This window comes from Sciurus vulgaris (assembly GCF_902686455.1).
Source record: "Sciurus vulgaris genome assembly, chromosome: 11".
Lineage (NCBI taxonomy): Eukaryota > Metazoa > Chordata > Mammalia > Rodentia > Sciuridae > Sciurus > Sciurus vulgaris.
The window spans coordinates 97,067,051-97,082,117 of NC_136472.1; the positions used below are offsets into that span (position 1 = coordinate 97,067,051).

The window sequence follows — 15,067 nt, forward strand, 5'->3', positions numbered from 1 at the left end:
ATATAAAGTGTTTGTGTTTTGGCAGGCATGGGATCATTACATTGCAGGCCTTTTCTGAAGCTAATAGGAAACTTTGGCTTGAAGCCATGGATGGAAAGGAACCGGTAAGAATTTGACACATTCTATAATTTAGGTTTTGTTATTCTGAAAATTTCAAAGCGCATCTGAATTTGTTTTTTATTTTGTCTGTAAAACAATTGAAAATATTGAAGTTGAAGTTGTCAGAGGAGTAGCCACTTGGACTGGGTTCCTAGTGCTGACTCAGTGACCGGCTCTTCACTCCAACTTTCTAACTTGCTTTTCAGAGGACTTCTAGGACTAACTCAAAACCCTAAAATTACTTTAAAAATATTTATAATCATTAATTGGGCTGCACTCATACCATGTTATGCAATTAATAATTAGAGCATGCCCAATCTTTGCAAGGCCTGTACTCGGCATTGTGATCAGAGACAAGAACAGGGTTTAGAGTATGAGCTGATTCTCTAGTCCATTTATGAAGAAGTATAATTTGGTGAAACCATCTGGCACAGCAGGACACATCTCCCACCACACATATCCTCGTGTTCTGTTATTTTGACACTGATGTGATAATGTACTTACAAGTACTAGGAAGGCTTATATAAAAACAAAGTGAGTTATTATCACTTAATTTTCTTGGTGGACACTGTGCTAGCTCCACAGAGGGTGAGCACACAGAGTGAACAGGAGCAAAGAGGTCACGATTCAGTCTTTGGAAAATCATCTAGCCACTTGGAATCATTTTAGTTCTGTTGAATTTAATAAGAATAAAAAAAAATTAGAACTGCATCCATTCTTAATTATTCTCTATTTCAATTTTATTATATTTTACAAAAATGTTAGTGATAGATTTTTTTTTTTTTTTGAAGTGGATTTTTACCACAAATGGTTGAGGAGCCCTGCCCTATAGCAAATATAGGGGACAGTTGGTGAGCTCAGCCATGTACAAGTTTCCAGTATGTAAACTGAGAACCAGGTACTAAGCAGATGGTCTGAGGAAGGCACAGTCAGGTGACAGGTGTGTGAGACACTTCCTGAAGAAAGTATGTTATACATCAGGTGAGGACGAGAATGAAATGCATAAAATGGTAAAGCTTAGCCCAGGGCAGGACTGCTGGGAGAGAGGTGTGGGAGGCAACACTGGCCTCACCACAGGGAGGTGGTTTGTTGACAAGGTAGACAGATGGCACTGTGGGCACAGCAATTTTAGGCCTTGAAGTCGAGGCACCCTCTTTGTGTCTTAGTGTACAAACATCATCTTATCAGTCTTCTGTGCTGGGTCATTAACTGCAAGTAACTTATTGACATCCTTTGTTTTTCAGATTTATACCCTGCCTGCCATTATTAGCAAGAAAGAAGAAAGTAAGTCTATTTCCCCCCACCTCTGAAACCTTTTATTTAAACGAACAGTTGCTGGCTGTTGACTTAGTTGCAAGATTATAGAAAAGAGCAGAGACCTTATATATTTGAGTTTGAGAAACATTTTCTATATTAGTTAGAAATAATTCTTTTACTTTTGGGCTTACCCTTTGAAGTAAGCTTAAAATAAAACCAGAGACACATTTCCTGACAGGTGGATGAGAAAACAGAAGGAACATCCTCAATTCTAGAATTGACTTTTGCTGCTAAGGTACCTTCGACTTAGTCCATTCTCCCGAATAGGCCTGAAGGAAAACTCTGGCACCTAATTGTTTATGGTAAAGTTGTCACCTAGCCACCTTGCAGGCTGTAGAAGTAAAGTAGGATTAGGCATCTTTCCTCTGCCCTGAGATCACGGGTGCTTCTTTTTAACATCGACTGGGTAAAGAGGCTAGGCTGTGCCTAAGGTCAGAGAAGAGGCCTGCTTGGAGGGATGGGTAGTGAGCACAGGGCCACCAGGGTGTGGCAGAGCACATGCTGGACACCTGTAATTCCAACAGCCAGGGGCCTAAAGAGTCCCAAACCCAGCACCCCTGTGGGCTCAAGGGAGGTGCTGCCTTTCTAATATGTGTTCAAGTAAGTCATTAAAATAATTATCTAAATATTTATCACACATTTATTTTTATCACACAAATATTATGGGATATTAAGTATTAAATCTGGGGTGCTTCCATACCATTGATCTGGTGGTGCAGCAAATTTGAAATCTTGAATTAAAGAAGTTTCCTATGATAAAACCACAAATTATACCCCTATTACAGTTAACAAAATTAACTGTAATTAAAAGTTTTTGGCTTTTGTTTACTTATTTATATGCTTAGTTTTACCCCTAATAGAGATCAGAGGCAGTTGCTATTCAGTTTTTATTTTGTTGGTGGTGGTGGTTTGTTTGGGGGGAGGTTTGCTTGTCTTGAGGCTTCTTTATCTTATTTTACCTGCCTCACGTTTCTCAGAAGTACAAGCATGAAAAAAAGAGTGCTTTGTACAGGTTTTAGAAGGTAGTATATATGTAGGAAAGCACGTTTTCACAGTATTATTTCTGAATTGCTAGTATCAAACCATTCATTAAAAACACAGTTTGTGCGCTTTTCATCATGTCCTGAGCTCCTTTAATCTGCCACCTTTTGCCATCTCTTATCCTTAATTATGGTATTCTTGTATGTGCTTTAATTTTTTTTGTTTCAGTTCAAAATTATATTCTAGTAATTATGAAGCCCTCAGACCTCTGAAGTCTTGATTAAGCCAGGAGAGCTCTTCGTAGTATGGCTTTAGAGCAGTTCATGTCCTCTTTTTACCCCTCTGCTTCCTCTCTACATGTCATCTTATGTTTGAGATTGCCTGTCCCTTTTTGGTACTCAACTCTCCTGCAAGTGTCATAGATTCTCTAATTGGTGTTTGAAGCCAATATCTACCTCAATTCTTAGGCCAGCTTGAGAAGTACTTGTTTACAGCCTCAATAATCCAGATGGATTCTGTTTTTACTAACATATTCTTGTTATCCTTTGGAAACTCAGGTTTTTTTGTTTGTTTGTTTTTGTTTTTGTTTTTTTTGCTGTGTCGGGGGGATATGTGTTTATATTTATGAACTGCTAAAGATAATAACAATGGACTGGGGATGTAGCTTACTTGGTAGAGTGCTTGCCTCACCTGCACAAGGCCCTAGGTTCTAATTCCCAGCACCACAAAAAAAAAAAAAAAAAAAAAAAAAAAAAGATAATAATGAAGTTTTATACAGTAAAACATGAAACTCAGCTACAAATTTGTTTGGAATGGCAATCACTCAAAGTAGTCATAATGAGAACCCTAAAAACAGCAGAGTAAGAACTATCTTGTGTCCTAACATAGCTGTACTGTGAATGCAGAGTATTTGCCATGGAATGAAGAATGAATCTAGGCTGTGCTGGTAGAATCATGAGACTCCTTTAAAGCCTAATATAAAAAAGTGTCCATGCCTTGTGGTTACTTGTAATTCATCATTTTCAGTGTATAGGTAGTAGAGATAAGACTTTATAATTGGGTATCCTTTATGTAAAAGCATCAAGTATAACACCAAAGTACTAGCCCATTATAGGATATTAAATCCACAAATGTCCTTTTGGCTATACAATAGGCTACAATGTTCTTTTCTTAAAATTGTGAGACTTTGGGAATTAATTCATTTTGAGGGTAGTAACATGTTATCAGTATTCAATAAATGCCATTCATCTAAGATGAGAACTAGTGCTAAGCGTGATGGTGCCCACCTGTAATCCCAGCTACTCAGGAGGCTGAGGCAGTAGAATTACAAGAGCAAGGCCAGCCTGGGCAACTTAGGGAGACAGTCTCAAAATGAAAAACCAAAAGGACTGGGAATGTAGTGCAGTGGTAGAATACCTCTGGGTTTAATCCCTAGGATCAAAAAAAAAAAAAAAAAAAAAAAAAAAAAAAGATTGGAATCTCAAACTATGCTATTGGAGATATTTTGTTAAAAAATAGCTTACCAGTCATTCTTCTTAATTCTGCTATTTGAACTCATTTTACACGGACACAAAGCATCTTTTTTGACATACTTTTTAAGACCCCCCCCCCCCCCCCCCCCACTCTTGGAACTGGTCTTTATAAAGGCAAAGGCACTTAGTATTTTTTCTAGGTTTTTTTTCTTTGGCATTCTGTCCTGGTTCCATGAGCCTTGTACCCACTCAAACATGAGTTTTGTATGATGGATTTTTAACTGGTCCTTCACCCCTAGATCTGGACAAAGGGACTATTTGTGAAAGAAAAAGTACTTAAATCTCATTCTTTTATATAGTCAATTCAATAATATCCCATTGTGCATGTGCTTTATTGCAGGTATTGTGAATAAGATTAAGGAGTTCTTTTTACTCTGTCTGCTAATAAGAGTCACTATTTAGGCATGTAACGGTAAAGTCACCTAGAGTTTAGGAGTTTAGTCCTCATACAGAATTGAAGAGATTGAAGCAGAGGATAATTTAAAAATTTCTGAACAACTCTAAATTTTGGCGACTATTTCAGTGACTTTCCCCATGTGTATCTAGGAATAGTCTCCCCAGCAATAAAGAGAAAAATTAAGCATATTCTTCTTACTCTAGGCAATTGCAGTCTCTCTTATAGTTTTCTACTGCTGTTTAATTCACTTCTGAAAGTTCTCAGACATCCTAGGTGACATTGTCCTTCATCCCCTAGACCTGTGATCTAACACAACTTTATTTCCCTCAAAGAGAGTCCTTGCTCCAATGCTCTTCATGGGCAGACCAAGATGAGAGAACAATCTGGGCCCGTGTTGTAGAGTGTTCACTGTTAACCCTTTAAGAAGAGGAAAGGTCCATCAGTCCTGTGAATACCCCTGAATGTATTCATATGACATTAGATGACCGTGACTTAGTCTGAAAAGGTGGATTACAAAAGTGAATTATAAATTAAAGACAAGTGTTGCTTTGTTTTCTCAGCCCTAAGAATGTACCGTAAGGCCAAGCAGATTACATCTGTAAAGACATCCTGGGTTTTGAATGAGTAGGAAATCGAAAGTACAAGGACTTTTGCTTTGTTAGTTCTATTCATTTTTTTTTTTTTCCTCATGGCTGTTTGAATTCTGTCGAGATTAATAGCTTTTGTGCTGCAAAACTGCCTTATGGAAACTTTATTTGAGTTTCAATAAAAGCTTTAGCCCTGAAGAGTTTCCGGAGGGAAAATATGTTTAAACTTAACTTTTGATTGAATAAATTAAGTTCATTAAGTTAGTCTGCCTTCTATCCCTGGAGGCCAAATAGCATTCATATTATAAAATTTAAATTCCTGGGAGTTTGCTAGTAGCAGATTCAGAGCATCCCTCTGGTCTTCTCTAAAACAGGGAGATACAGGGTTGGGGTACAGACTAGATTTAGGAAGGAATTCACAAAAGTAGCTTCTGTGAGCTGATAAACTTGAGTCCTCAAAGAAGATATCAGGGAAGGTACTCGAGCAAGCCTGGTACAAATAACTGTCAAACCACCAATCAATAAGCATATCTTAGACGACCGCTCTGCACCAGGCCCTGAGCCCTGATCCAGCGATCCGTATTTCCGCTGTGTAGGATGGCTACACCCTTTTCTCTATAGGGAAGCAGGAGTACCTTGTCTTCCACTGAAAGACAATTATGACAATGTTTTGCCTCTTTTAATGGTGCAAACTGATTTAGTTATAACTCTTTCCATGGATATCTCATGAACACTAAGGAGTAAACAGTTTTTTTCTTTCTGTTTTTAGGCTATAGAAAACACGTTTAGTTGAATTCTCATTAATAACATATTATGTATAGTAATCCCTTCATGTCTTTGGAAAATTTCTCATTTTCCAATGCAGTTAATGTTTGCCCGTTTCTTTACTGATAAACGACACTCCTTGTGAGACTACCTCTTATATCAGCTCATCAGGAGACAAACAGAACCATGTTGTCCTCAGATTTCACCAGAAAATGCTGGGTACTCAAAAGGAGGAACTATGGAATAGTCCTTTGAAAAGCATCCACAAGTAGGTGCTGCCACTTCTTGTTCTGTGCTGGCTTTGTTATGTGCATTGTCCAAAAAATGGATGTTTTCCAGTCAAGGAAGGCAAAGCTAATGGTGTAGGATTGACTTTATTTGCTGCTGCAGTGAATTGCTTAAGATTTTCATAGTTAAATTAGAACTGCTCAGGTCAGGCTGTGGTAACGAATTATCCTCAGATCTCAGAGGCTCACAACAGTAGAGGCTCATTTCTTATTCATAGTACACATCCACCTAGGTTAACAGCAGCTGTCCCCTAGTTTTCACTCTGAAACTCACATTGGTAAGAGTTGCCTCCTTCTCTGTCATTACAGATCCTAAGCCAGCAAAATAAGAAATGGCGAGCCATCTCCTGGCTCTGAGGGTCTGCTGGGTAGTGACACGTCACTTCCATTCTTATTTCATTGGATAGTGTATGTCACTTGGCCACACCCGTCTTTGAGGATGCTGAGAAATAAAATCTTCCTGCAGGAAGGGGCAACAAAGATGAGTGAGCAATAATTCCAGTCTGCTGCAGTCTCTTCAGTCCCTGCAAAAAACTAATCTTTGCTCATTGTGATTTACTGAACTATAATGAGCACAGAAATACATTTCTTAATATCTAGTTTATCTTCAGTGGCCACCAAGGCACACATGGCCTCACCATTTTATGCTTGAGCTTTGTCTATTAAAGAAACAAATCATTGTAAATAAAAAAAAAAAGTAATGTAATATGCCTCTTTGAAAAATAGTGTTCCTGATTGACATCCCTAAAGCTCTAGTGATTTCAGCCATGCCACGTAAGGCATGTCTTTTTTTTTTTTTTTTTTTTTTGACACAGGAAGTGTAATTTGTTATTTTATTTTATTTTTTTTAGTTGATTCTTTTTAGTCATACATGACAGTTGAATCCATTTTGACATAACGATACAAGCATGGAATATATCTTGTTCTAATTCAGACCCCAGTACCTCTCCTTCTCCTTCCCTTCCCCCACCCTTACTCCTTTCCCTCTATTTCTGCTATTTACCCGTAGTTATTGTTTTAAAATTAATTACTTATGGATATAAATTATGATGAGATTCATGCTAAGTGAAATAAGGCATGTCTTAATCATAAAATGTTCCTACGTAGGCACTTAGCCAATACTCTATAGCACTTACTTTATTGGAAGCACTATTCTTGAAGCTTTGCAAATGTTAATTTATTTTATCCTTAAACATTCCTGTAAGGAAGAGATCACTGTTATCCTCATTTTATAGGTGAGGAAATTAAGGCCCAGAGAGGTTAAAACATGCCCAGTAACACAGCTTTTAAGTGGGAGAGTAACTTGGGTCTCTCTCTGGTTAGAACTACTGGTTTCATTCATCATTGCCCTTCTGTGGCCGTGATTTGTGTAGACAGGAGCGGAGGGAGAAGGAAACTGGCACTCCCTTGACTTGCTTGCTCCTGTGTTAGGTGGTCTTCAGTACTTCACCGGCTCAGTCCTCATCTCACTGTGACTCTCCACGTGTTTAGTCACTTCCCCGTTTTATACAATGAAGGAATCCAAGTTCATAGAAGTTAATAGGCACAATCCTTCAGGAATAGTGAAGTGAGGTCCCAACCCCAGGTGGCCTGGCTGTAAACCAAGCTGGGTCCTGTCTCTGCACCATGGAACCATGCTCTTTGAGCAAAGCAAAGGATGGTCAGAGGCAACAGACAAAAATGCAGTTATTTTTGCCAACACAGTGCATTTTGTATTTTTCTACATCTCTGAACTGATTGGTAATGTCCTGTTTGCTCATATAAAGGATGCTAAGTGCAGGATTCACATATTCACCAAGGCAACAGCACCCTCAGTCAAACCACCTGACTGTAAAGTTCTAGTCTACGTAGTGACCCTGTGATATTGGTTTATTAGAATGAGGTAATGCTGCTTAAAAATCTCTTTATACCCTTGAGAGACAGCCTTGTAATTGCTTATTTTTCTCAGTGAATATTTTTTAAAATTCTATTTTTATATATAATAACTCCTTTCATTTATTTTGCCAGTCAGTTTTCACAAAAATTTTTTAAAAATCTCCTCCTCCTCTTAATATATCTTGCATGGTCATTTATTCTTGTATATTGAGTTCACTTGGAGCTTCCACTGAGCTCTGTTCTCTTGACCTAGGACACTAGGAACAAAGAAATACACACACTAGTTCCTCTTGATAGTCAGGCACATTTTAATTTTGGGCAATTTTATTTCTAGAGTACTGCAGTATTTTTAAAGTGCTAAATAGATTTATTTAAAAATAGCCAATTCTGAAGTCTGGTGAATACAGATGACAATCCGTACCTTCCACCCTCTTCTTCCTATCAACAGTTTGCATCCATCTCTGGAATTTTTATCTAGGATAACAGAAGTATTTATAACCTCAAATTTCTACTTATAGAGAAGACCATATGGTCTTATAGGTTAGATTTCCCACTTCACCACACATAATAAGTATCCTTCTGTGTCACTAACCCTTATTTCAGGGCCACAGACTTCTCAAACCTGTCTGTTAACCCATTCAGCTTCACTGATTTTCTGTATCTAATATTTCTTCAAAATTTTTATTTTGTCTTTCTTGAATCAAATTTTTCTGGTATATGCTTTTTATCAGTGGTTCATTACTGTGAGCTATATGTATATATTTAATCCATCATTTTGATATTGGTTCATAATAGTTATATTAAACATTATGATTTAATTTGACATAATTATAAATACATGGAGTATTGTTTGCTCCAATTAAGTCCCCCGTACTTACCCTTATCCTCCCCCTGTTCCCTTTCCTGTACTCTACTGATCTTTCCACTTATTTACGTTTTTTTTTTTACAATTAGCATCTTGTGGATATACATAATGATGAGATTCATTGTAGTATAATCAGTCATATATATGTACGTTGAAAAATTGGGTCTGATTCATTAACAGTATTTTTCCTGATCTTGTTCTTCCTCTCTCCCCCTCTTCTTCTATTCCCCTGCTCTTTATTTTGATGAAATCCCCCCCAATTTCTTGTGTTTTTGTTTCTCTCTCTCTCTCTTTCTCTCTTTCTTCCCTAATTTCCCACATATCAGAGAAAACATTTGACTCTTGACTTTCTGAGTCTATTTCAGTTAGCATTATAGTCTTCAGTTCCATCCATTTACTGGCAAATTATAAAACTTCATTCTTTTTCATGACTGAGTAATACCCCATTGTTAATATATACCATATTTTCTCTATCCACTCATCTGTTTCCTTTTCGTGTCTGAGTAATACTCCATTGTTTATGTATATCATGCTTTCTTTATCCACTCATCTATGTTGGTTCCATAGTCTGGCTGTTGTGAATTTTGCTGCTACAAACCTTGATATATCTGCATCCCTATAGTATGCTGATTTTAGAACTTTTGTATAGATAATGAGGAGTGGGATAGCTAGATCATATGGCAGTTCTATTCCTAGTTTTTTGAGGAATCTCCATGTTGTTTTCCAGAATGATTGAACTATTTACAGTTCCACCAACAAAGTATTAGTGTAACTTCTCCCCGACATCCTCATGGACACTTATTCTATGTATTTTGGTAATTGCCATTCTGACTGGAGTGAAGTAAAATCTTAATATGATTTTGGTTTGCATTTCGCCAATTGTTAGAGATTGATCATTTTTTCATATATTTGTTGACCATATTTCTTTTGAGAAGTGTCTGTTTAGTTCTTTTGCCATTAATTTATTGGGTTATTTGCTATTTTGGTGTTAATTTATTTTTGCATACTTTGATGTGTTCTCAATATTAATGCCCTATCTGAGAAGCAGGTGGCAAAGATCTTCCATTCTGTAAGCTCTTTCTTCAAACTCTTGTTTCTTTTGCTGTGTAGAAGCATTTTAGTTTGATGGTGTCGCATATTGATATTTTATTTCTTGCACTTTTAGGAGTCTTGTTAAAGAAATTGGCTCCTATGTCCATATGTTGGAGTGTTGGGCCTACATTTTCTTCTAACATTTATAGTGTTTCAGGTCTTAATTCCTAGGTCTTTAATCCACTTTAAGTTGACTTTTGTGCAGGGTGTGAGGTAGGGGTCCAGCTTCATTATTCTACATTTGGATTTCTAGTTTTCCCATCAGCATTTATTAAAAAGAGTATCTTTTCTCCAAAATATGATTCTTGGTATCTTTGTCTAGTATCAGATAACAGTATTCATGTGGGTTCGTTTCTGTGTCTTCTATTCCATTGGTCTTTGTGTCCCGTTTGGTGCCAATACCATGCTGTTTTTGTTACTATAACTCTGTAGTATAATTCGAGATCAGGTATTGTAATGATGCCTTCACATCACTCATTTTGCTCAGGATTGCTTTGGCTATTCTGGGACTCTTAATTTGTCCACATGAATTTTAGTGCTGTTTTTTCTAGTTCTGTGAGGAATATTATTGCCATTTTGATGGGGATTGCATTGAATCTGTTTGATGCTTTTGATAGTATCATTTTAAAATGGATCCTACTTTAAACTTTTATTGATTTCAATTATCTTCATTTGTTATTATTAGAGAATATTTCAAAATATTGTAACTATACCACATATGATTCATTATAATACAATAAGATTTTTAAAAATTTTTCCCTGGGTGTCACTTTGCATTTTTAAAAACTTTTTCTTTATGTAAGTAATCAAATTCTCATCCTACCACTTTAAAAAAAAAAAAGACTTGAAGAAAACCTGACTAAAAGTGGACATCATTTGCTATCTTAGTAATCAAGGAACACTAGGGAATTTTTAGTATACTGGGCATGTTTTGAATTATTCTGATTATGAAATAAGATGTAACATGAATTAAATCCTAACCATAGCGCTTACAACACAGAGAAGTGATGTTTTTGTGACCCAATGAATCATCTTAAAATCCTCATAATGTTGTTTTGAGAATCCCTAGGAAGGAATATATGAAAGTCTTTAAGATAATTTTCCACTTACCATCAAGATTCATTCTTCCCGCATTTGCTTCTGTCAGCAAGTGATAACATTCATTGTAGGAGTAAGTTTGGGATCAGTGTAGTGTACTTTGTGAGGGATTTGTTTCTTAGTAAGCAGGTTGATATAACTACTGTGATTGTGAGCCTCCCTGCTCCACTTAAGCCAAAATATTTGACAAATTCAAATATTTGCAACCACTGTGAAGTTCAGATGAGAAGGCACAGTGCACAGAGTCAGCTGACGGGCCATCTGAATCCAACATCAGCACTTAAACGTGGTTTCCTCTTTCAGTGTACTTAAATGAAGCAGGGTTCAACTTTGTGAGGAAATGCATTCAAGCTGTGGAAGCAAGAGGTGAGTGTGGCCCAACAGGTACCCTTATTAGCATTGTGTGCCCCATGCCCACATGGAAACATCTCAAAGGAGAAAATGAAGGTGCATTTTTAAACATTAACACAAGATTAATTCTAAGAATGACATAAAAGTTTAAATTACATAAATACACAAATTTCGAACTTCAGTTTATTAAGATCGTACTACTTTTTAAGAATTTTTCTTAATTTTACTACTTATGGGCTATGTATCATTTATTATAATAAGTACCTCTTTAATTTTTTTTAAGCACTGGGGAGGTGAGATGTTTAAGGAACTTGTCTTCACCCCTTTCCTGCCCTGTTTTCTTTCCCTTAGTAATTTTAGCCAGTGTCCCCTTTTGGGACCTCATATTCATCTTGACCTCTCTTAAAGCACACTCCAGTTAGTTTCACTTCCAGAAAAACTTTCCTAAAGCAAAAATCATACTGGACCATGAAGTTCTATAAACTTACATTCAAAGTTTTGGTGTAGCCACTTAAAAGTTTTGAGAGGTTAAGTGGGTGTCTTGAATTCTCTGAAAATGTATCCTCTCCTTTAAAATAAAGATATAAATACCATAGGACTGGTCAAGATGCAGGACTCCATGACTCTGAAGAAATGGAAGGTGAGGAATACTGGTCATGTCTTCCCATCACCGAAGCTTTGTTTATATTCACATAATGGTGACTAGGGATGTGTACTTTGCCACTCTGAAGATCTTCAGAGACTTTCAAATCACTGTTCAGTGTCAGCTCTGAGAAACAGATGTCTGATGGATGTTTCCAGGATAAGTTTGCTAAGGTTAGACTGCAAAATTGGATAAATAGCTTTCAAATGCTGTATAGGCATATGTCTGAGTTTTTAACATTCTGTACTTGGGAAGCTGTATCTCAAGCCATTTTCCTGTGATTTTTCTTCCCATTAGGCATCACCATTTTAGGACTGTACCGAATAGGAGGAGTGAATTCCAAAGTTCAAAAGCTCATGAACACCACATTTTGTAAGTTTTGAATGAAACAAAAGCTTTTAATTAATTTTTTTTACTCTTATAGGTAACACAAACTATAAATGTCTTTGAAATATAGATGATTGTTTGTCTCTGAGTATTTTCAAATATTTAAAATTGTTACAATTCACTTTTTGTTGGTGGAGGAGCAGTGGGGCAGAGAGAGGGGACAGTGCTGGAGATCACACCCAGGGCCTCACAGTTGCTAAGCATATGCTCTGCCACTGAGCTGTACCCCTAGCTCCTGGACTATTCTTAGTAATCACCTGTAGTATATGAACAGTCAGAATCTCAGGGGGCATTTTTATAAAGTTGGACTTTATCCCCAGCTTCCTTTAGCTTGTTAGAGATACAGTAAGATGCATGGATTCCAGAATCAGATTACCCAACATGAAATCCCAGCTTGGCCACTTAAAACCTTTGTGACCTTAGGGAATTGTTTAATCTCTCTGTGTCTCAGCCTCCTCATTTATAGACTGTGGATAATATTCCTCTTAAGAGTTGTGAGAATTGAATATGTTAATCCACACAAAGTGCTTAAAAACATACCAGGTGCCTATGAAGCACTCTGTCATGTTAACAATTAACAATAATTTGATCTGGGGGACTCTTATTCCCTAGATATCTTTGAGGTTTAGGCTCAGAGTGAGCGTCCTACCAGCTCACACTAATGGTGATCCTAAAGTTAACTATTAGTGCCCTTAGAATGCCTCTCTCTACTTACTTCATGTTCATTTTTATAACAGTGCAAGTAATGTTTTGAATTGCAGAGATTAAAATATCTTTTTATTCTTTCCAGCTCCAAAATCCCCTCCTGATATCGACATTGATATTGAGCTGTGGGACAATAAGACCATAACGAGTGGGCTGAAAAACTACCTCAGGTGAGGGCTTGGACTCCTGGCACTCTGGATGCGGCTCTCACCCCTCTGAGGGCAGCGATCACATGACCTCAGGGGACCTGTTCACCAGCTCCACTCCTTTATACAAGGCCTGCCCTGGAGGCCTTGCACAAGGCAGTAACACCTGCAGCCAGCATTCTGGAACTCCCACTTGCTTTTCTCATAGTGATACCAACGAGTTAGTATTTTTTGTTTCAGATTGAGTTTGTATGTGAGGTCTTCACATATTTTTAAGCAAATTGATATAATTTTTTACAAAAACTACTATTCACATAACAGACGGGTTTTGTTCCTGAAGTTAGTTCTCTTGAAATGGAAGTTTTGTCTCCCCACCTCCCCTTTTAATACAGCTATTGCAAAAAGCACTAAGGGTCATTGATGTTTTTGAGGTCTGCATTTTAGGTCTGCCTGGAATCTGTCTACTAAGACCTTATAGAACCTAATCACCTACTTCTTATAGTTTTATTTATTAATTTTTAGTTGACAAAATATAATCAACCACTGAAACTTTGGGGGTGGGGGACAGTGAGGACAAAAGATAATGCCATTCTAAACCTGCTCTGCCTCTCCATCATAGGTGCCTTGCAGAACCACTGATGACTTACAAGTTGCACAAAGACTTTATTGTTGCTGTTAGTAAGTACACTTGGCATCTGATGCATATGATTGGTGTAGTTGTGTGCTGTACTTCTTAGACATATAGGTTTAAATCCCCTAGTTGACCACCTCTCCCCAAATCAGTGGAGTCAAAGAAATTGATAGGGAAGGAAAAGGGATGGGAAAAGAAGGGAACTGTGAAATGAAATCGACCAAATTATGCTATGTACATAAATGAGTATACCACCATAAATTCTACCCATATGTATATCTATAAAGCACCAATTAAAAATAAATAAATACATAGAAGGAAGACCAGTAGAGTAGAGGAAGAGGAATGTAGGGAGGGAAGAAGGGAGGGAAAGTGAAAGGCCTGGGAATTCAAATAAAGCAAATTATAATCCATGAATGATTATATGAAAACCAAGTCCACTGTTACCTATAACTATAAATGTGCCAATAAAAACTATTTAAAAATTTCAAACAATATTTAATAGCTTATAAGCCAATAAGAATTGCAGAATGAACTCAGTGTTTTGCCACTTACTACGATCTCATTGGGGTGACAGTCTGGTAGGATTAGAAAGGGCCACAAAGAAATCCTGATTTCACGTTACTTAAGTGACCAATACCAACTTCTTGTGAGGGCAACTTTATAATTAAATAATAGAAACTTCAAAAATGTACAGTTATGCCATGAAAAATACTTCTGTATTCCTAAATCTGGAAAGAAGAGTCAGATACTTTTGGCCAGCCACAGATACTCCCACCAACCCATTTCCCTAGCATTATATTTATTTGTGATAATCACGTACTTTTCACATTTTCTTAGCTCTTGACTGCCACAATGTTCTATGAATAGATAGATTTAAATAATTAGTAGATAGGTTGAAAAACTCAGAAGGCGAGGGGTTGGAAGATAGCAACAAACAGGTCCTGAGAAGTTAGTAGAACGTACTTTCCAGCCATTGAGACTGAAGTGCAGATTGCCATCTGATCCCATCGCTGCGAGTTACAGTTCCAAGTTAACATTCTATTGTTAGGTTGTATAAGGCATGACTGTACTTAAGAGTATTTTTCACAGTCCAGGAAAGGAATCAGTTGCATTAGTTTACTGTCACACATTATAATGTCACAGAAGATGCTGTCTGCTGATGAAGGTGTCAGATAAAGTTGAATGACTTGGGTTTTCAGTTCATGGCCAACCCCGTGACCTGTGAAACACCTGTGCTGCTTAGCTTTCTTCTGAAAGCTCTCCATGCTGCATTCCCTCCACAGCAACCTCTCTTTGTAAAATAATC

General features: G+C 37.2%; 1 protein-coding gene across 3 annotated transcripts in view; it reads left to right on the forward strand.

Annotated features, from left to right (window-relative positions):
* The window catches only part of ARHGAP42 (Rho GTPase activating protein 42), a 254,950-nt gene that overhangs the window by 214,527 nt on the left and 25,356 nt on the right, over positions 1-15,067 (forward strand). For 2 of the 3 annotated variants that reach the window (XM_079101943.1, XM_079101944.1), the window contains 6 exons: positions 26-104; positions 1,344-1,383; positions 11,199-11,261; positions 12,187-12,261; positions 13,067-13,151; positions 13,747-13,805. In XM_079101943.1, the coding sequence (XP_078958069.1) occupies positions 26-104; positions 1,344-1,383; positions 11,199-11,261; positions 12,187-12,261; positions 13,067-13,151; positions 13,747-13,805 (401 nt within the window). Of the gene's footprint in view, positions 1-25; positions 105-1,343; positions 1,384-11,198; positions 11,262-11,827; positions 12,063-12,186; positions 12,262-13,066; positions 13,152-13,746; positions 13,806-15,067 lie in introns of those variants that run through there. The other variant, XR_013757530.1, reaches the window with a different exon arrangement.